Genomic DNA, 22,003 nt, shown 5'->3' with positions numbered 1-22,003 from the left:
ACAATGTAATCAGTCACAATGTGTCTCCTACAGATGGATCCAGTAACAGAAATTCCCCAGAGAGATGTCTCCGTCCACTTTTTTTACAGGATTGTACAGCGGAAAATCATATTATCCCACAAGACTATCAGGTAGGTAGGGTTTAGGGTCTCGCCAAATACCAAAGTGACTTTTCACTATATGATCTGTAGGGCAGCTGTGTGTCTGTTTTATACACTGATATTCTTCTGGTTAAATTGAAATAATGTAATCAGACATTATTAAAGTAGTATTTTATTGCTTTATGGGTGATTTAGGGTGATAACCTGGCTGATATTAAGGCAGAAGATATAGAGGGAGAAGAACAGATGTATGTGAGGGGTGATCAACAGGAAATCCCTACAGATATCCGCACAGGTGAGTACTACATCAATCTCTTATTCTACACCCTCCTATGTCTGTACAAACTAATAAGGAATAAGTATCTGCTCAGTGGGGGAGTCAGGAACCATCAGTCCCTATTAGACTTCTGTTCTCCTCCTCACATCATATCATAGTGAGCTACCAGCCCAGAGATCTGACCAGTCTCCTCCCCACACTCTCTGGTGATTCCTATATATCAGTACAAGGGAAGTCACCATAGTGATTCAATAGCTGAATGAGACCCTGTGTAACATTACCCATGATCCTCCCTGTGCACTAATCGTAGTAATAATATTTATATATGTGGTTCTCAGTAATGATCACATTCTCTTAATGTTCTTTGATCGAAGCTGTATACTAGCACTACAACTACCTATGTTATTACATGTAAAATGGGTTATGGGTGTGTGATTTATCTTGAAGCTGTGAGATCACAGGTTATTTGCACCTATCCTGACACTACAGCATATTTGATAGGAATCTTTCGTATGATGAGTAAAGTTAGTAAGAGGAAACACCATCTTACTGCCCAGAACAAGCAGAGGATATTGGTGAATTCTTCTCCAACTCGAGGCATCTTGTTTGCAGACTAATCTGAAACCAGAGGAACCCACACCATCCCCAGCTACAAGTTCTCCCTTACTAATTGTCTTGTCATTGTCTACTGATAATATTCATGCTCAGAGGAGAATATGTGGACTTAATTTGTCTCACTTTCCTATCAAGGAATCTGAACATTACATGAAGTGGATGTTAATACTCACAAAGCAGAAATCTCTACACTTTTAATGGAGTAGGAGTAAGGGGACACATGGGATTTTTGAAGATGACATTTCCTGTTTTCATAATACAGAAGTGGTACAACATTTTGATGAGTTGAAAACTGTACAGATAGCACAGTATTAGAGTGTTTTTGCTTGTGATGATATTTATTGACTGTTTAGCTCTTTTACCACACCAACTGGGTGGTTTGCCTTGAGACGTCCTTATGCGCCAGCTTGGCACATCCGGTACCTCTGTGGGTATGAAATCACAATGGCAAAGTAAAACTTACTTTTATTGTAAATGTACAATACTCACATGAAAGCACATTTAGAAACTAGTACCAGTGGGTTCACTGCACCAAACCTAATGTATAACCCTATCTGAAAACTGCTTATAGTCAGCTTATTCCTGGAGCTTTGTCCCGGCTACTGGACAATTAGCTTCACTCCTCTAACAGCAAGGTAGGGATCAAGCCCGAAGTCTCCCTACTTTTAGAAGGCTCACAAAGTTGTAAATTTCACAGACCCTAAAAGCTTACCGGCATGATTCACTGATCCATGACTAGTCCAGTACTGTCCAAGAAGAAGACCAGTGTTGGTGGGACATAGCTGCCTCTTATTCCTGCTCTGGTTCCTGAGGTTTTATGGCTTCAGCAGGGTTGGTGCTAGATAATGCTCACTAGATGAGCAACTGATTAGCAGAGGGACTGTCATCGAGTACCCTTTCACATAATCAGCAGTAGGTGCACTGTGGTGACTTTGGGAAGTCTGAGTGGAAAAAAGAGCACAATCTCCCTGGTATCTGAGCATCTTGAACCATCCACAAATGTATCCTGTTTGTAGGTGAATTCCTGCTCTTGACAGACGGGCATTAGCAGCAGCACAATATGACCACAGAGTTCTGTGGCAGCGGTTGACACTGACTTGGTGTTTCTGGTCGGCTGTGTACCCTGATGAATTTAAGTAATGGTGTCTACTTTAAAGGACATGATGCAGAGTCTATCGTCTACAGAACCAAATTGGGGACCTTTTAAGAACTATGTGCAATAAATCATTAAACACATATAACAAAACCTTCAACATGAGGGGATGCCAACCAGGCTTAGCCTTTATTTCTCTTTCATCCCATCTGAGAAACACTACTACCATGGGGAACTCAGGAGTTGCACTGAACCAGACTGTGTCTAGTTGTGTCATTGGGCATCCTGCCTGCTCAGTGGGAGCCTCTTGGGCTGTGTGCCACACAGTTTAGGCAACGGAGCTTGCCAGGAGATCACCTGGTACTCTGTCCATGCCTTGCCTATTTTATCTTAACTGTTTTGTGTCTTCTGACACGTGCTTTGGCTGCAAGGGTTTTTGCATGCCGGGTTGACAGAGCGTTCCCACATGAACATTACTCCCAAGTTCTATATGGTTATCTATGCAGAGTGGCTCAGAGTTCAAGGTGAGCCCTGGGTCCTCTTAGCCTGAAATGCTGTAATCCTCTCCAAGGCATTTAGTCTAATTTACATTGCTGAATTCAGGAGTCTTCCTGCAATATTGATTTCTACTCAAAAATCTAAGACTGGGCTTTCTTGGACACCACTAGGCAAGTGGGAATGTTTTCAACCTTATCAAATAGAAGCTTGTCCTCTGCTCACATCCTCTTATTGTTGAGTATAGGGAAACGACAGCCTTTCAGATAAAGGACCCATTTACAACAGTACCAGGCAGGACTGGCTGTTATCTTGCTTGATTTATCTTGCTTCTTGACGAGAATATTGTATCCTGCACAGAACTCCAAACAATTTAGAATTTGATATTCTGTGTTGGTACAAACCTGCATCATCCTCTGAAAACCTAGTGGATAAAGTATCGACTTAAATGGCTGCTATGTAAATTATAGACAACCCAAACATCACAGGGATTACATTAGGCTCCGCCCACCATAAAGTTGCAGCTTTTGCAGATGACCTCCTGTTCTCTATTCCTGTGCCAGACATCTCTATCCACAACCTCATGAAGAATTGTAAAAGCTCACATTAAATCCAAATCTCAAGCTTTTACATTGGTCACCCAGCTCCTCACGTTTCCTATGTGTCCTCCTCTTTTTACTTCATTTGGTCCATGCAGTCAGGGTAATACTTAGGCATGAAGATATACCATGACCTCTCCCAACTTTATACTGTAAACTACCTACTCATACTGAGGCAGATCTTCTTACACAGTATCTGCCCACAATCGCTTGGTAGGTGGAATGTGATTAAAATGAGAGCTTTTCCTCAACTTCTTTGCTTTTTCCAGATAGTTCCATATCTAGTTCCCTTCTGCTTTTTTCCATTTTATGATCAAATGAAGCATTTTGTGTCCTCTCTCCTAAACAAGAAAATGTTACCCCATCCCCATTCTTATTTTGCGTTTCATATATGGGTTCACAGCCTCTTATCTATGGTATGTTTTGGGATATCCGTGGTGGATGCCACGCTGGATTGTGTAAAAAATGTGAGAGTAAGTTTTTCGGGAGACCTTTTCAGATAAACACTGGCCCGAGAGGTTGACAGTAATACACAATGCCTCCATCAGAAATAAGGTAGAAGAGGTTGGGTACAATCTTTATACTGATGGTTCCATGTTCCTATGATACTGCGCTTAATGTTTCCCTCTGAATTGCTGCACTGCTGGCGATGTGGAATCCCTAGAAATTCATTGTTTCATGTCTTTTTGGAATGTGCTAAGATCAAATACTATTGCTAGACTGTCACAGGATGGACATTAACTCTTGTGTTCTGGTGTGAGATTATAATTGACAAGCAACAATTGTAAAAAGATAATACAAGATAATACAAATGTTTATGATAACACATACATATAAAATTAATAAGTACTTGGCTGCGGAATACAATTTCATTGTTGAAAAAAGTCTTGATCCGAGGAGTCCAATTGCTTGATCGCAGTCAGTGAATTCAGGATAATTTATTGGACACGGCTTTCTCGACAATGTTTCAACTGAAGCGAAAACTTCCTGGGTGTTGGCTGTCTAATACAACTCTGAATCCAACCTCCCTCTTCTTCCCCCTGAGAGTAGTTAAAACCTGATCTGTGCTGGACATATAGAAATATCTATGTACTAATGGGGAGAAGAGGGGGGAGGGGTTGCTTTATCAGTTCTGTTAACCCTTTTGATGACAGTAGACATTCATCCCCTCATAAAAAGATCTTACTGGAGTTGATATTTTACATTGATCCAGCCTGTTTTTGCTGTTTTACAATAACTTTAAGATTGGAACATAGAAGAGATGCATCTTTAATTACTAGGTTGCTTAGGTTATTGTACACACATCTGACCACCACACCTAAACAATGTATTCAGTCACTGTGTGTCTTCTACAGATGGATCCAGTAACAGAAATACCCCAGAGAGATGTCCCTGTCCTCTTTATTCACAGGATTGTACAGAGGAAAATCCCAGGATCCCACAGGAGTGTCAGGTAGATGGTATTTATGGTCTCACAAAACTACCTAAATTACTTTTCACTATATGATCTGTAGAACAGCTGTGTGTGTCCAATACACTGATATTATTCTTATCAATTAATGAAATAATACATTATTAAAGTGTTATTTTATTGTTTTTTGTTGTTGTTTAGTTTGATGTTCTGACTGATATTAAGGTAGAAAATATAAAGGGAGAAGAAGAGATGTATGTGAGGGGTGATCAGCAGTGTAAGGAGGAGGAAATCCCTACAGATATCAGTACTGGTGAGTAATAATCATGTATTACAGAAAAGAGTGACAGATTCTCCTTGGTCAGACACTACCACAATCACTTGTTCTACACCCATAAAAAGTATCTGCCCAGTGGGGGAGTCAGGAGTTTTCCGTGGTGCAGTGTAGGTTGGTGTGGTGATGTGGTGTTTCTGTTGCCCTGTGGATGTACTAATATTGGAATTTGGCTCATCTTGATGGGACTCTCGTTAGTTCGGTGGGTTGGTGTTCTTGGGTGAGTTCCTTGAAGAGATGGGGGGAGGAGAGAGTGTGAGGGGGGAAAAGGGGAAGGAGGCTCACCTTAATGGTCTTAGGTGGTTTGTAAAGTACCCAGTTGGTCTGTCCTTCAGCCCCTATTAGACTAATGTTCTCATCCACACATATCGGTGTGTGCTACCAGCCAAGAGATCTTATTAGTTTCTTCCTCACATTCTTGTGATTCTCATACATCAGTACAAGAGACGTCACCATAGTGATTCAATCACTGATCAATGTGATGAGATGGATGGTATTACCCATGATCCTCCCCGTACAGTCCTACGTGTGACATTGCCCATTATTCTTTGTGTAATGATTCCTGAATGTTTAATTCTCAGTATGTGTAACACTGCAATACTACTGCAGGTTATTTCCCGCATACATTCCATCACAACACACACTTCACACATACTTCTCGCACTCTCAGAACTATAATCACACACCCATCATTGTACCATAGCTCCCCTCGTATCTCTGTGGTTGGTGCTTTGTACTGTTGCTCTTCATCTCTTGACCTGTCTCTGTATCCTGCATATATGAGCATTGTAATTGGACAATGTCACTGGCTAATCAGGCTCCCTGTCCTATGATACGGGCCGGTCCATGTGTGTGCTTGGGAAATATTACACACCAAACTCTGCGTTTTTGCATTGTCATATGTGACTGTGCAAAATGTGTGTCCCTGTGGCTGGGTCTATGCAATGTGCTTGGTAATGTTATTTTTTAAGCCAATGTTTATCTGTATAATTGCTGTATGTCATGTCAAGATGGGTCTGACAGTCATCATCTTCCCCATCTGTCATTTTAAACACTTAGGATGTTAAGATGCTTTTGTTTAGTTGATCAATGGGTTATTTTAATGTATTGCCCTTATTTCTAACTGAATAAAAACCTATCCAGATGGAATTAAGGTTACCCACACTATACTTAAATAAAGCCAGGTGGTTACATGTATTCATCTGAACATCATGTCGGATTACAACATGGTGGATGTACTGTTTCCTGACCAAGGCACCACTCCCCTCTTACAAACTGGAAGCCAGCAGCCTCTGGAGCCCCTCTGACATCACAAATGTCTAGAAGGGGTTAAAACAGGGAGGCTCTGTTACTTAACCAGGATTAAGTCAGTCAGCAGCTGTGTTAGACTTCTAGGCTTCAAATCGGCAGGAGGGAAAACCATGAGGGGATGACAGCTCTCTCCTCCCATCTCCAGCCCCTTAGAGGGTGGGCTTTCCAGTGTGGGAAATTTTCTTCCTTTAAAAAGACCTGCAGGACAGACCTCAGTGTGTGTTATTTGCTTTTGGTGTTGAAGTCGCAACTCCTCTCAGTGTGCTGAGGATTTTTGCCTGGGAGTATTGTGATGGTTTGGATTACAAGCTTTTCTTGGACTTGCAGATTTGTTTGCTCTGTGTCACTCACCGGACTGTGAGTGCTTCTTCCCGTATATTTAGGAACCGTGGTCGTCCTCCATCCTGAGGGTCTGCGCATGTGCAGCCCTTTCAAACCCTTCAGTACCTGTTCCTTTAACTTAATTGGCAGATCAGGCAACACTCCCTATATTAAGCACCTGTGGTCAATACCACGTTGCCTGATCTTGGAGTCTCATTCCCCATGAGCCTCTGAAGGTGTTCCTGTGTTTCCTCATGTATTCAGCGCTGCTGATTCCTGTGGTTTCCAAACCACTTCTACCCCTGTGGTTTCCAGACCACTTCTACTCCTGTGGTTTCCAGACCACTTCTACTCCTGTGGTTTCCTAACCACTTTAACCCTCCTGTGTATCATCGTGACTGTTAGCTGATTCCTATCCGCTGCCTCCGTGCACTACAGTCTTCAAGCCACTTCAACTCTGCTGTGTATCATCGTGACTGTTAGCTGATTCCTATCCGCTGCCTCCGTGCACTACAGTCTTCAATCTACTTCAACTCACCTGTGTGCCATCATGACTGTTAGCTGATTCCTATCCGCTGCCTCCGTGCACTACAGTCTTCAATCTACTTCAACTCGCCTGTGTTTCATCGTGACTGTTTGGCTGATTCCTATCCGCTGCCTTCGTGCGCTTCAGTCTTCAGCTCATCTCATCTCTCCCGTGTTTCCTCGAGACTGCTACAGCTGATTCCTATCCGCTACTCTCCGTGCTCAACAGTTCCAGCTCAGCTCTGCTCTCCCGTGTTTCATCGTTGCTGCACCTGCTGGTTGCTATCCGCTACCTCCGTGTATCTGCAGAGTCCTGCTGCTGCTACTTCTCAGTTCTACTCGTCCTACAACAGCTGACCCGCTCTCCGTGCTTCTTCGTGTTCCCGCTGGTCTCTACTCGCCAGTCTGCATCGGATCTGCGCCTCACTGTTTTCATCTCATCTAGATCATCGCTACTCTTCAGGGTCCTCCAGGAATCCAGTCCTACATACTACTGCTTCCTGAGTATTTGTTCCCCTGCTGGTCTACCTACCTGTGCGCTGCACCTACTTGATTACCGCTTCACCCCTCCAGGGACTTCGCATCCTGCCGGCCTCCAGCCGTTCAGGTATCTCTGCACTCCTGTCTGACAGCCTGCTTCTGAACCACGGTATGCATACTTCTCATTGACTGTGCTGGTGTATTGCATATCTTGCTGGACTGAGTTTGTTCTCCTCTGGAGTTTACTATCCGCTGAGACTATTGCCATCATTGACTGTGTTATCTTGTGCCGGATTACCTCAAGTGACTTTCTATTATTGCAGTGCTGTTCAGTCATTAATATATTGTGCATGTTATTGTGGATCAAGTTTAAGGTGCCCGTGTATCCCCTGTATTGCAGTCTCTCCCCGTGCTCCTCCTCACATATATATTCAGTGGTACAACTTGCTAACGCAGACCACTGACTCCCCGGATACCTCCACTTGGATTTCATTCCTTCACTCAGACAGCGGTACAACTTGCTACCGCAGACCACTGACTACCCTCACGTGTCCTTTGTCCATACAGTTCCTCGTGTATTACTACATCCATATTACCAGTGCTGCTAGTCATAGACTTTCCTGAGCATCTCTATCATCTACTATTTCCTGTTCCGTGATCACCCTGCTACCAGAGTACCATATTACCATTTATACTGCTCTGGTAAGCCTATCACCTGGTGATCCCTGGGTAAAGACTCCTAGTGCCCGTGACACTCTGTCTGATTTATTAATCACGGACATCATCATTTCCCATTAACTTGGACTGGTAAAGAAATCCCATTTTCTTTATAAATGATTTGGGCCCCACGTTGTTGTTTTTTATTATATTTCTCTAACTCTCCCAACTGACTCATCAGTGATGCAACATGAACCACAGCTCTACCAGTGGGCATTGTACTCAGCATAGTGATAACAGCTGCTTTCAGTTGGGAGGAGCAGTGGTTAAAGCTTATTACACATTACTGTAGTAAATAGAGCTTCATCAGGACCATCCATTCAGTCTGCACAGAATACACACCCAGCTCTGGTAATGGATTTCGAGTAACTCCATTCATACATCGTAAGTCACACAATCTCTGTATTCCTTGTCCCAACTCATCCCATGCACTCATATCAACCATTTCTGTAGGTGTCATATATTTGTGCTATAGAACCTGGAATGAGATGCAGCAATGTGACATTACAGTCTGTGAACTGTGCCCTTCTCATTTGTAATCTGACCCTGGGATTACACACTGCTCCTAAACTGATAACCTCTCTTTGTGTTACACCATCTGCACATCAGTCCCACAGTCTCACTACCCATGTCAGCAGTCCCTCATTAGGATGTTGTTTATACATAACCCCAATCTCACTGAGTTCTCCAGCAGAATAACTACGTGTTTCTTCCACCAATCCCTGCTGTGCCCTGATCCCTGTCTGTGAGTAATTGTGATCTGTATGTGACACGCTAGCAGCATCTGTACCAGTTATTTGTGTCACCTTCCTCCTTCGTCTGTTTGTAACAATGGGACATAATTCTTCCCAGAGTCACTGTCTGACTCTGTCCACTCAATGATAAACTTCCAGTCCCCTCGCTGTAACAGAGTCCTCACCATTACAGGGTCAGCATCTCACATTCTTAGGTGTCTCTGCGTCTACTGTTTTCTTTCACAGCATTTATTGCATAGACAGAGAACCGTGTCCTCCAATATCAAATTCAAACTACTCACCCTTACCTACAAAGCCCTCAAAAACACTACCCCGTGGATACATCTCAAATCTTATCTCAAAATACCCTCCCTCCCGCCCTCTTAGATCTACCTCTAACCTGCGCATTGTTTCGTCTCTGGTAACCACCTCTCACTCCCGCCTACAAGACTTCTCCCGTGCTGCTCCCCACTTATGGAATTCCCTACCACGCTCAATCAGACTCTCCCACAGCCTTCAAATCTTTAGAAGCTCTTTGAAAACCCATTTCTTTTTTAGCCAGTGACCTTATCCTCGATAACACTATTCACACTAATGCACCCTCACAACTGTCCCAATCCCCACTCTAAGCCACACTCGCTCCTCTTGTTTCAGCTGTGCCCTCTTCCCTTTAGAATGTAAACTCTCTAATGAGCAGGGTCCTTTGTTTTCAAGTCTGCATTTATTTTGTCTACCTTGTATGTCCCTATTTTATGTATGTACTGTTTTCCGTACTGTACGGCGCTGCGGAGCACTGTGGCACCTTACAAATCTACAATAATAAGAATAACTAATCCTCAACCTCCCCCTTAAGTTTTTACAAGTCTCTTAAAGTACGGAGGAGAATTAGCTCTAATACCTTTATGCGGTTATACAAAATAAACCACCTCTAACACAGCACAAATGCTAAGCAGTACAATTTCAATAGCAGGAATTTTAATTGTCATTACTTGCAATGCCAGACCTCACTTCTGGTACCAAATCTTAAAGGATGGACATTAATCCTCATTATCATTTATTTATATAGCGCCAGCAAATTCCATAGCTCTCACAATTGGGAACACACAAAGTAATAAAACAATACTGCATAATGCAGCGAGAGAGGTAAGAAGGCCCTGCTTGCAAGCTTGCAATCCATGGGACAATGGAAGTTGGATACATATAAGGCTCTGCTCGCAAGCTTACAATTTATGGTTGTTGAGTTGGGAGATATTTTCAGGGGAATACAATTGGCCACGTTATGCGCTCTGTAACTGTTAATACGGTCATTTAACCCTGATTTCTGCTAGCGGCTCCCTGATCATTAAAAATTACGTAGTATCTGTAATGGAACGCACTGTTGCCATAGTAACGGTAATAGAGCGCACCGTTACCGTAGTAACGGTAATTGAGCGCACCGTGATAATAGAGCGCAGGCTGCGTTACGCAACAATTTGAATTCCCCCTTTGATACTAGTGAGGAGATAGATATTGGTGCAGTTTTGTTCATGGCCTTGTAGATTAGTAGAAGTAGTTTATATTGGATTTGGTTAAAAACAGGCAACCAGTGTAGAGACTGACAGTGTTTCAACAGAGGAAAAATGATTTGCAAGGAAATCAATCTAGCTGCTGCGTGCAAATAGATTGTAGGGGTGAGAGTCTGATTTGGGGAAGACCCAGGGCCACCGAGAAGGAGGGGGGGGGGCAGGTAGTATTTATGTGGGCCCTCACTGCCGACGGGGTTTTTTTTTTTTTTTTTTTTTTTTCATTGTTAACTTTATATTTTTATAAAGTTTGGTGATGAGTAAGAGGGGGGAGAGAGAGAAAGGCACAGTGTGGTGATGAAGAAGAGGAGGTAAGCAGCATTGCACAGAGTGATGAAGGGGGGGGGGTCAGCATGGCAGAGTGTGAAGGGGGGCAAAAGCAGCATGACACAGGGTGATGAAGGGATGCCAGGATAATATGGGAGCAAAAACAGCATGGCACAGTGTGATGAAGGGGGGAAAAGCAGCATAGAGGGTGCAGTGTGATCATAAGGGGGCATAGTGTGGTTGTGATGAAGGAGCACAGTGTGATCATAAGGAGGCACAGCGTGGTGATGATGAAGGGGCACAATAATGTGTGATGGCACAGGGAGCTTTTGGCATGTGAGGTATGTGGTGGCTAATTAATGGGTGCTGTTTTTCTTGTGGGGTGATGGTGGGGCAATGTAATAATGGGGACTATTAATTTAAGATGGGGTGGTTTGGGGGCTATTGAATGTGGGGGTGAGTTTGGGGAAAATGAGGTCTCTTTATTAAATGTGACGATGAATTATTTAATGGCAGTAATGGCTGCGGGAAATAGGTATATTTCTGAAATGTAAATACTATTAATTTATTGCTGGGGCTGTTTGTAGGGAGGGTAATAGGTTTATTTATTAAATGGGAATACTATTATTTTAATGTTGGAGCTGGAGGAAGACCTAATTATTAATCGTGGGTGGTATTGATTTAACACTGAAGCTGTTTGGAATTATCTAAATGTACCCATTTTTTTTTTCAAAATAGGGCCCCCAACATTCTAGGATCCAGACAAGCCGCAACTAAAGAAACCTGCAGCCACAGGTGGTGAAAGTGACAAGACCAGGTAGGAGAGAGCAGGAGAGTGTGTGAAGTGTTGTCATTTTAGTGGGACAATGCCAATTTTTGGTGAGTGTTCTGCCCAATGTAAGATGCAGCCAATACTGTGAACTCTTTCTGTACACACTGCATTCTTTCTATACTACATTGTGGTGCTAGATGTCCTGAAAGTCAGGAGTGCTTGGACATATGTCACACTCCGGCGAATTTAGGGCCTAGTGACTTTGACCTGCTAGCTATGCCCCAATTGTGCATAGCCACACCCCTAATTGTATGACCTCACTATTATTATTTTTTTTAGCGTGCTGGACTATAAGGGGGGCACCATGAAGTTGTTATACGAAAGGATGAAATTGCAATAGTCAGTGCGGGAGATGATGAGTGCAGTTTTTGCAGTGTCTCAATCTCATCAATCTTTTCGTTGAAGTGGGAAGCAAGATCCTGGGCACTGATAGTACTCGGAGAGTTTTGGGTGGCAGGGTTGAGAAGAAATTGAAATGTGTTAAAAAGACAGTTGGGGTTAGAAGCCTAAGCAGAGATGAGAGACTGTAAGTATGTTTGTTTTGCAGTGTCCAGAGCATTTTGATAGGCGTGGTAGATAAAAGTATATGTGAGGAAACCATTAGAGGTACGAAATATACGCCAGTGACCTTCTGCTTTACGGGAAAGTTTTTGAAGAGTTTGTGTTACTTTAGTGTGCCACCACTGACATCGAAGTCGTCGAATGTTCGCTGGAGCCACTTGATCAAGGGCTGTTGCTAGGGTTTGGTAAAAATGAGGTACTGTCACAGGGGAGAAAATAGAGATTAGGGAGAATAGGTGTTGGAGAGAGGTGGAAAACTGCTGAAAATTAATAGTTAAGATTTGTGCTGGTATGAGGAGGCTTGGTAGAGTTTGACACCAGAGAGGTTAAAGTGCTAGCGGTGAGCATGTAGCTGATAAGGTGATGATCCGAGAGGGAGAAAGGCGTGGTAAGGAAATTAGAAACTGAGCATAGTCTAGACAAAACAAGATCAAGACTGTGGCCATCCCGATGAGTAGAGGATTCAACCCACTGGGAGAGGCCAAGGGAGGAGGTTAGAGAGTTAGAGGCTAAAAAGAGTATGAAAGCACCATTAGAATGTGGGGATGTTGAAATCGCCCATGATGATGGTGGGGATGTCGGTAGGTAAGAAGTGAGAAAACCATGATTGTCAACATTTATTTATATAGCACCAGCAAATTCCGTAGCGCTTTACAGTTGGGAACAAACACAATAATAGACAATAGTGGTTAATACAGAAAAGAGTTGAGAAGGCCCTGCTCGCAAGCTTACAATCTATGGGCCATGCAGAGAAGTCTTCAAGAAATTGTAGGTGTGGACCAGGGGGTCAATAGATCACAGCAACATGAATAGAGAATGGGTTAAAAATCCTAACAGCATGTACTTCAAAGGATGTGAACGTGAGTGATGGGACATTTGGTAGAACTGTGGGCAGAGAAGTAGTCCAACATCACCTCCTTGTCTGCCTCCAGGTCTGGGGATGTGGGTGAAATTGAGGCCACCATGTGAAAAGGCTGCACGTGAGGCAGTATCTGATTTTGTGAGCCATGTTTCTGTTATTGCCAGAAGGTTGAGGTTGTTTGAGAGAAAGAGGTTGTGTATAGAGATAAGTTTGTTACAAACTAAGCGTACATTCCAAAGGGCACATTTAAAAGACTTTGGAAGAGAGGGGACACTTGCTGGATTTCGATAGTGTTCTGATATATGTGTATTGGAGAAGTGAGGTGGACCTGGATTAGGTGATCTATCACCAGCTTATAGAAGCAGAGAGAGAAAGATAGGAAAGATGATTGGAAGATGTGTGACCCTTTATTTCCTGGTGACAGGATATATATTTATGTAATATAGGACAAAAGTTAACGAGTGTTGGATAGAGGTGAGTGGAGTAATGATGGGGCGATATGGAGAAAGGTGTGTGTTGCAGGAAGGGTGAAGGATGATATAGTCCTAAAGATAATGCCATGAAAGGAGAGTAATAAAAGCAATTTGTTAGACATTGCGATTTCAGAGTAAAAGGCAAGAAAGACCTATCTGCAATGTCCAGTGCAGGTACAGAAGTAGTGCAGGGTTAGGTTGCAGCAGATGTAGGATTATCCGGGATGTTTTCAGATGTTGTCCAATGTTTGTTCACATGTGTTGTGTAACTGCGTTTCCCAACACTTTGTGCGAAAACCCACTTAGTGGAAAAAAACAAACAAACATATTTCCCCTTAGACTGAATGGTAAGATATAGTTGGGATGAATATCAATTTACTACATGTCTGCTAATTGGTCAGCTAATCAGAGGGGGAAAAAACAACAGCTATGATCTGGTGTGAGATTACTTTAATTGACAGACAACAATTATAAAAAGATAATACAAATGTTTATTATGAAGGATACATAGAAAATGAATAAGTACTTTATTGCTGAGAAATGTATTGATCTGAGAGGCCCCGTTACTTGATCGCACTCAGTGAATTCAGGATAATTTGTTGGACACAGTTTTCTCAACATTCCAACTAAAGCTAAAACTATCTGGGTGTTGGCTGTGTAATACAACTCTGCATCCGCACCCCCTCTCCTCCTCCTGAGACTAGTTAAATCAAGTTCTGTGCTGGACATATAAAAACACCTTTGTACCAACAGGGATCATTGTGTATATGTCTTCTATATGAAAGGGGGGTGGGGGGGGGTTGCATTGTCAGTTCTCTTAACCCTTTGAATGACAGTAGACATTCATCCCCTCATATCAAGATCTTACTGGTGTTGACATTTCTCATTGATCCAGCCGGTTTTTACTGTTTTACAAAGACTTTAAGATTGGAACATATAAGAGATACCTCCTTACTTACTAGGTTGCTTAGGATAATCTACACACAAAATCTGACCATCACACCTACACAATGTATTCAGTCACTGTGTGTCTTCTACAGATGGATCCAGTAACAGAAATACCCCAGAGAGATGTCCCCGTCCTCTTTATTCACAGGATTGTACAGAGGAAAATTACAGTATCCCACAGGAGTGTCAGGTAGATGGACTTTATGGTCTCGAAAAATTACCAAAATGACTTTTCACTATATGATCTGTAGAACAGCTGTGTATGTCTAATACACTGATATTATTTTGTTTAATCTCAATTAATGAAATAATACATTATTAAAGTGTTATTTTATTGATTTTTTTTGTTATTTAGTTTGATATTCTGACTGATATTAAGGTAGAAAATATAGAGGGAGAAGAAGAGATGTATGTGAGGGGTGATCAGCAGTGTAAGGAGGAGGAAATCCCTACAGATATCAGCACTGGTGAGTAATAAACACTTATTACAGAAAAGAGTGACATATTCTCCTTGTTCAGACACTACCACAATCACTTGTTCTACACCCATAAAAATTATCTGCCCAGTGGGGGAGTCTGGAATTTTTGTTGGAGTTTTCCTTGGTGCAGTGTAGGTTGGTGTGGTGATGTGGTGTTTCTGTTACCATGTGGATGTACTAATATTGGAATTTGGCTTATCTTGATGGTACTCTCGTTAGTTCGGTGGGTTGGTGTTTTTGGATGTGTTCCCATCTCTTCACACTCTGTGAAGAGATGGGGGGAGGAGAGAGTGGGGGGGAGCTTACCTTAATGGTTAGGTGGTTTGCAAAGTACCCAGTTGGTCTGTCCTTCAACCCATATTAGACTCCTGGTCTCCTCCTCACATCATATCAGTGTGTGCTACTAGCCAAGAGATCTTACCAGTCTCTTCCTCACACTCTTGTGGTTCTCATACATCAGTACAAGAGATTGATAAATGTTCAATCACTGATCAATATGATGAGATGGTTGGTATTACCCATGATCCTCCCCGTACAGTTGTGCATGTGACATTGTTGATTATTTTTCTTGTGTAATAATTCCTAAATGTTTTATTCTCAGTATGTGTAACACTGCAATACTAAAGCAGGTTATTTCCTGCATACATCCCATCACAACACACACTTCACACAAACTCTACCTTCTCGCACTCACAGAACTATAATCACACACCCATCATTGTACCATAGCTCCCCTCATATCTCTGTGGTTGGATGCTTTGTACTATTGCTCTTTATCTTCTGACCTGTCTTTGTATCCTGCATGTATGAGCATTGTGGTTGGACAATGTCACTGGCTAATGAGGCTCCCTGTGCTATGATTCGGGCTGGTCCATGTGTGTGCTTGGGAAATATTACACACCAAACTCTGCGTTTTTGCATTGTCATATGTGACTGTGCAATCTGTATGTCCCTGTGGCTGGGTCTATGCAATGTACTTGGTAATGTGTTATATTTTAAGCCAATGTTTATCTGTATAATTGCTGTATGTTGTAACAAGATGGGTCTGACAGCCATCATCTCCCCATCTGTTTTCTTAAACATTTAGAATGAAAAGATACTTGTGTTTAGTTGAACATTGGGTTGTTTTTTAATTTAATTACCCTATACCCTAAAATTACCCTATTTTTGTTTACACAATCTAACTGAATAAAAATTTGTCAAGATGAAATTAAGTTTACATACATCCATCCTATTCTTAAATAAAACCAGGTGGGTTACATGTATTCATCTGAACATCATATCAGATTACAACATGGTGGATGTACTGTTTCCTGACCAAGGCACCACTCCCAGCAGCCTCTGGAGCCCCTCTGACATCACAAATGCCTAGAAGGGGTTAAAACAGGGAAGCTCTGTTACTTAACCAAGATTAAGTCAGCCAACAACTGGTTGAGTAGTTATTGTTCTACCTGGAACTGTGTCATACTTCTAGGCTTCAAAACAGCAAGAGTGAAAACCATAAGAGGATGACTGCTCTCTCCTGCCATCTCCATTCCCTTAGGGGGTGGGCTTTCCAGTGTGGGAAATTTTCTCCCTTTAAAAAGACCTGCAGGAGAGCATTTGCTTCTAAATGCTTTAGGCATTGGAGTCGCAGCCCCTGCCAGTGTGCTAAGGATTTTTGCCTGGAAGTATTGGGATGGTTTGGATTACAAGCTTTTCTTGGACTTGCACATTTTGTTCGTTCTGCCTCATTTAATAATCACGGACATCATCATTTTCCTATAACTTGGACTGGTAAAGAAAACCCATTTTCTTTATAAGCAATTTGCGGTTATTGAACACTGGGGTGTCACTGGGTGACGGCTGAAGTTTGGTGAGCACTGAATGTTATTTAAAGTATTGTTTGATAAGCTATTGTTTGCAGTTATCTGTAATAAAGGTACAGTTGTATCCACACCTTTTCTTTGCCTGTGTGATCCTGAACCCCAAGATACCAGGATTTTCCTCTGGGGTCCTACACTAACATCCTGGTATCATCACATTTGTATATTTAGATTTGTAATGAAGTGTTCTTGTTTGTAAGTAGAAATTAAACAGTTGAACATCTTGAACTCACTTAATGTTTGAAAATTTGCTACTCAATGTCTAATTTCCATACATCTACTTTATTTCCAGCAGATGGACACAAAAGCCAGAATACCTCGGAGGGATATCTCATTTTGTCTCCAGGATATAAAATAGAGGATAACATCATAAATGATTTTCCAGGAGAAAAACCCATTACTCCAAATATAGATCAATTACGTCACAGTGCACATATATCATCTGATCCCTCTAATCATGAGGCATGTTTTCTTAATAACTCAGATATTGCTAAACCTAGTACAAGTCATAGTGGCGATACAATATTTCCATGTTCTGAATGTGGGAAATGTTTTAAATATAAATCCGTTCTCACTAATCATCAGAGATTTCACACACTTGAGAAGCCATTTTCATGTTCTGAGTGTGGGAAATGTTTTGCATTGAAATTACTTCTTGATAGACACTACAGAACTCATACAGGTGAGAAACCATTTTCATGTTCTGAGTGTGGGAAATGTTATACAGTTAAATCCAATCTTGTTAAACATCAGAGAACTCATACAGGTGAGAAACCATTTCCATGTTCTGAGTGTGGGAAATTTTTTGCATATAAATCATTTCTCACTAATCATCAGAGAATTCACACAGGTGAGAAACCATTTCCATGTTCTGAGTGTGGGAAATGTTTTACATTGAAATTATATCTTGATAGACACTACAGAACTCATACAGGTGAGAAACCATTCCCATGTTCTGAGTGTGGGAAATGTTTTACAGGTAAATCCAATCTTGTTAAACATCAGAGAACTCATACAGGTGAGAAACCATTTCCATGTTCCGAGTGTGGGAAATGCTTTACAGTTAAATGCAATCTTGTTAAACATCAGAGAATTCACATAGATGAGAACCCATTTTCATGTTCTAATTGTGGGAATTGTTTTACACAGAAATCAGATCTGGTTTCACATCAGAGAATTCACACAGGTGAGAAAAAATTCCCAGGTTCTGAGTGTGGAAATAGTTTTACATACAGACAATCTCTCCTAAAACATCAGATAATAGACACATAAGAAAAGCAATTTCCATGTGATGATAGATATGAAATAGGTTGCAAGAATACTATAAACATCGTAAAAGAAGTGCCTTTTATAATTGTAAATGATGCAAATAGCCATGTACTTACATACCCACTCCCTCTTTTCTCACTTTGACATTTATTCCCTCGCATCACTTCTTCCTTCTGCCTTTTACTCTCCCATCCTTGCCCCCCAAAATCTTCCCCATCTCCACTCCTCTCCCACCTGTTGCTCCCCTTATCCCATCCCCTGCCCACTGATGGTTCCCTCCTAGTTCTGTTTCTCATCCAATTCCAACCTTCTCTCCCTGTCACGTACCTCGCTCAATATTATACACACCCTTTTAGTCCAACAACCTCTTTAACATCTCTCCTCTTCCATCTCTTCCTCTATGCTGTGGTTTCTGGAATGCCAGGTCAGTTTGTAACAAATTGACCTGAATCCATGATCTTTTTATCTCTAGATCCTTCAACTTCTCTACATCTCCTCCTCCCTTGGTCTTTCAATCAGTGCACCTCCTCTCCCTCTCACCACAGTGGCCACTCCCTTGATCTGGTTTCGCACCTCAGTACTGTCTCTGACGTCATCAATTCACCTTTCACTCACTGACCACCATCTCTTCTCTTAGCATCTTTCCACCCCTCTCACCTTCCCCATCCTCTAAGGCTACTCTCACAGGCGTAACCTTGACACCATTGATCCTACCACATTCTTCTCCTAAAGAACAAGTAAACCAAAAACCTGGTGCAATGGAATATATAGATCCTCAATGAGGGTGATAGTGGGTTAGTACCTGCAGCTGTACAGACTTGTGGGCTCTCACTGGACAAAGGACAAAAATGCAAATGACAGCGCTGGAAACTAAACCAACTGACCACCCAGTGATGATTCTGTGAAGTAAATTGTAAAGATTATTTATTCAATAAACAATCGCAAAAAGATAAAATTCACATGGATATAAAAATAATAAGAATCCAACACTAATGACCGAAAGCAAATATTTGATGACAGTATGTTTACATGAATATTCACTATCCAAACAATGTGCAAGCACAATTGACAATGTAAAATGCAGATTCCATATGAATAGGCTGCAACTATGTGAACTTCTTATGATTCAAGTGGTATGAAGCATTAGATACAAGAAGAACATAGTTCTAAAACGATGCTGCACGTGCTCCTTCTAGCATAAATAAATGTTCAATATTGAGGATAAGTTACAGTGTGGCCACACTAAAAGTCAAAATAAATAGATATCAAACAACTCCGGAATGATGAATTCTGAACTATACTTGACAGAATATAGTATCTGTCCTGAACGACTTGTAATAAGATTTCCAAGATGTTCCACATTCTTCTCCTCCCTGGACTCACCACTTTCCTAAATCACCACTCTTTCTAGCCCAGATGAGTCTGTCTCCTTCTATAATCACACCCTTACCACTGCACTTGACTCGCCCCGGTTGTCGGCATCAAGCTTCTTCGGTCCCCGCCTCAACCATATCACTCCAAACTTACCTGCTGTCTTCAAAAATAATCCCGTAGTGCAGAACGGATGAGTCATGCACTCGTGTGGATTTTTTTTACTTCAAATTCATAATCGCCTCTAACAGTTCGGCCCTATCACTCACTAAACAATAATTCTTTAAGGCTTTCATTTTCTCCTAATCCTCCAACCCCCATCACCTTTCTTCCACTTCCCTTCTTGCTTTCTGCTGTCGACTGCTGAGTCAATGCGTCAAGACATCTCCCAGCAGTGCCTTCTTGCCCCACCTGGTCCCACTCTCTTCTGTAGACACTATCATCTTCACCTCCTCCCCATTGTCACTCCCACTTTTTAGCCCAGCCTCCTTCTATTCCTTTGCTCCGGTATCTGCAGAAGAAGGCCGCACCCTTCTCTCCTCATCCCCCTCCACCTGCCCACAGGACTCCATCTTCTCCACTCCCTCTCTCCAGGCCTACTCCTACCTTGCCCACCTCTTCAACCTCTTCCTCCTCCATTAAACATGCTCTCGTTTGCCCTATACCCCAAAAGAATCTCTTGTCTCTATCTCTCTCTGATTACTGCCCTATATCCCTCCTTCCTTTTGACTCCAAACTTCTGGAATGGGTTGTCTACAACCATCTCACCTCCTTTCTCTCTTCATACTCACTCCTTGACCCACTCCAATCTGATTTTCCACTCCACCAAAACTGCCCTTACTAAGGTCACTAATGACATTTTCTTTGCTGAATTTAAAGGACACTTTTTCATATCCTTCTCGTCCGATCTGCTGTTTCGATGCCATTGACTATTCCCTCCTTTTGCAAACTCTCAAATCTATAGGCCTCTGTAACACTGTTTTTCCTCTTACTTCATCAACTGCTCCTTTTCAGGCTCTACACAACTCCACAACCCCCCTGTTCCCTTTCCTGTCAAAGTTTCCCAAGGTTCCCTTCTTGGCCCCCTGCTCTTCTCCCACTATGCCATCTCCCTTGACGCCCTCATCCATTTCTCCAGTACCACCTCTCTGCTGATGATACCCAAATCTAACTTTCAACCCCTGTTCTCTCCCCTTTCTTTATGTCTCATGTCTCCTGCTGCCTCTCAGTCATCTGATCTTGGATCTTGCTTTTTCTTAAATTAAATCTTTCCAAACCTGAACTAATCATCTTTCCCCCATTACAGTGCTCACCCACCTTCTCTCTTTCTGTTAATAATACTACCTTCCTTTCTGTCTTTTAAGTCCTTTGCCTTGGGGTCATCCTAGACTCCTCCCTCTCCTTCGAACCTCACATTCTGTCCCTCTCAAAATCCTGCTACTTCCACCTCCAGAATATATCCAAAATACAGCCCTTTCTCACCATGGAAGCCACTACAATTTTTATTCACTCTCTAGTAATCTCTCGCCTTGACTGCTGTAATCATTTCTCTCGCCTACAGGATGTGAAAGTAATAATATTATGCTTGCTATAGTGTAGCCATTTTTGTATTCATGCAGCCATATTATACTGTATGATGCTGTATAGGATGTTTAAAAGTGTGTACGTAACAAAAAAAATGTCTGGCAGTTTACAGACAGTAAAACATCACAGGTGCAAAAGCTGATCTTATACCATATACGGAGTTGTTCTTCTCTGAATATAAGCTTGAATATGTCTTGATGTAAGTTCTTTAGTGTTATGAAATCATATCCTGTTTTTCACATGTTAAAAAGTATTTTAGGTGTGGCATTATTCTCTGTATGCGCTTGACAGCCCTGACCTGCGTGTCAGATAAAGGCTGTCTTTTTTGCTGAATAAACCTTCATATAATTTTGATCCAAAACTATTTCAAGAATATCTTATTAAACACTAACTGTCACCATGCCCCTCTTAGATCTATCCTGAATGCTGCTGTCTGCCTTATTTTTCTTTCCCGTCACTCTTATCTCTGTTACCACACTATGTCCACCTCCACCAGTTGCTAAATTGGCTCTCCATGGCCTACAGAATTAAATTTAAATGCCACAGTCTCAGCTTAAAAGCTCTCAATCAACCCCCCCCCCCCCTCCCTATATCTCTAACCTCATCTCTACCTGCAATCCTTGCCGCCCCCTCCGGTCTTCCAGTGTCCGCCGCCTCACTATTTCTCGGATTATCTCTTCCCATTCCCACAACCAGGGCTTTGCCTGGGCTGCTCCTCAGCTGTGGAACAATCTCCCACACCTCCACCAGGTTATCCTTTGCTCCCAAATGCCTCAAGCTTCCCCTTAAGACTCATTTCTTTATTCAAGCCCATCAGCCTTCCTCCTAACTTTCACCCCCACTCCCCCAGTTGATACCATCCTATTTGTGTCTTTCCCTTTCCTTTAGGATGTAAGCTCTCACGAGCAGGGCCCTCT

The 22,003-nt window shown here is 42.1% G+C and overlaps 2 protein-coding genes across 3 annotated transcripts in view; one reads left to right on the top strand and one right to left on the bottom strand.

Annotated features, from left to right (window-relative positions):
• LOC142160015 (uncharacterized) overlaps positions 1-18,753 on the top strand; it is a 47,552-nt gene extending 28,799 nt beyond the window's left edge. The window contains 1 exon segment of the mRNA XM_075214934.1: positions 17,448-18,753. Coding sequence (XP_075071035.1) covers positions 17,448-18,134 — 687 coding nt within the window. The 3' untranslated portion in view covers positions 18,135-18,753.
• The window catches only part of LOC142159791 (uncharacterized), a 1,176,369-nt gene that overhangs the window by 844,346 nt on the left and 310,020 nt on the right, over positions 1-22,003 (bottom strand). The window lies entirely within an intron of this gene.

This window comes from Mixophyes fleayi, chromosome 6 (assembly GCF_038048845.1).
Source record: "Mixophyes fleayi isolate aMixFle1 chromosome 6, aMixFle1.hap1, whole genome shotgun sequence".
NCBI classification, from domain to species: Eukaryota; Metazoa; Chordata; class Amphibia; order Anura; family Limnodynastidae; genus Mixophyes; species Mixophyes fleayi.
The sequence above is the reverse complement of the archived record's forward strand: the minus strand, read 5'-3'. Positions and strand labels throughout refer to the sequence as shown.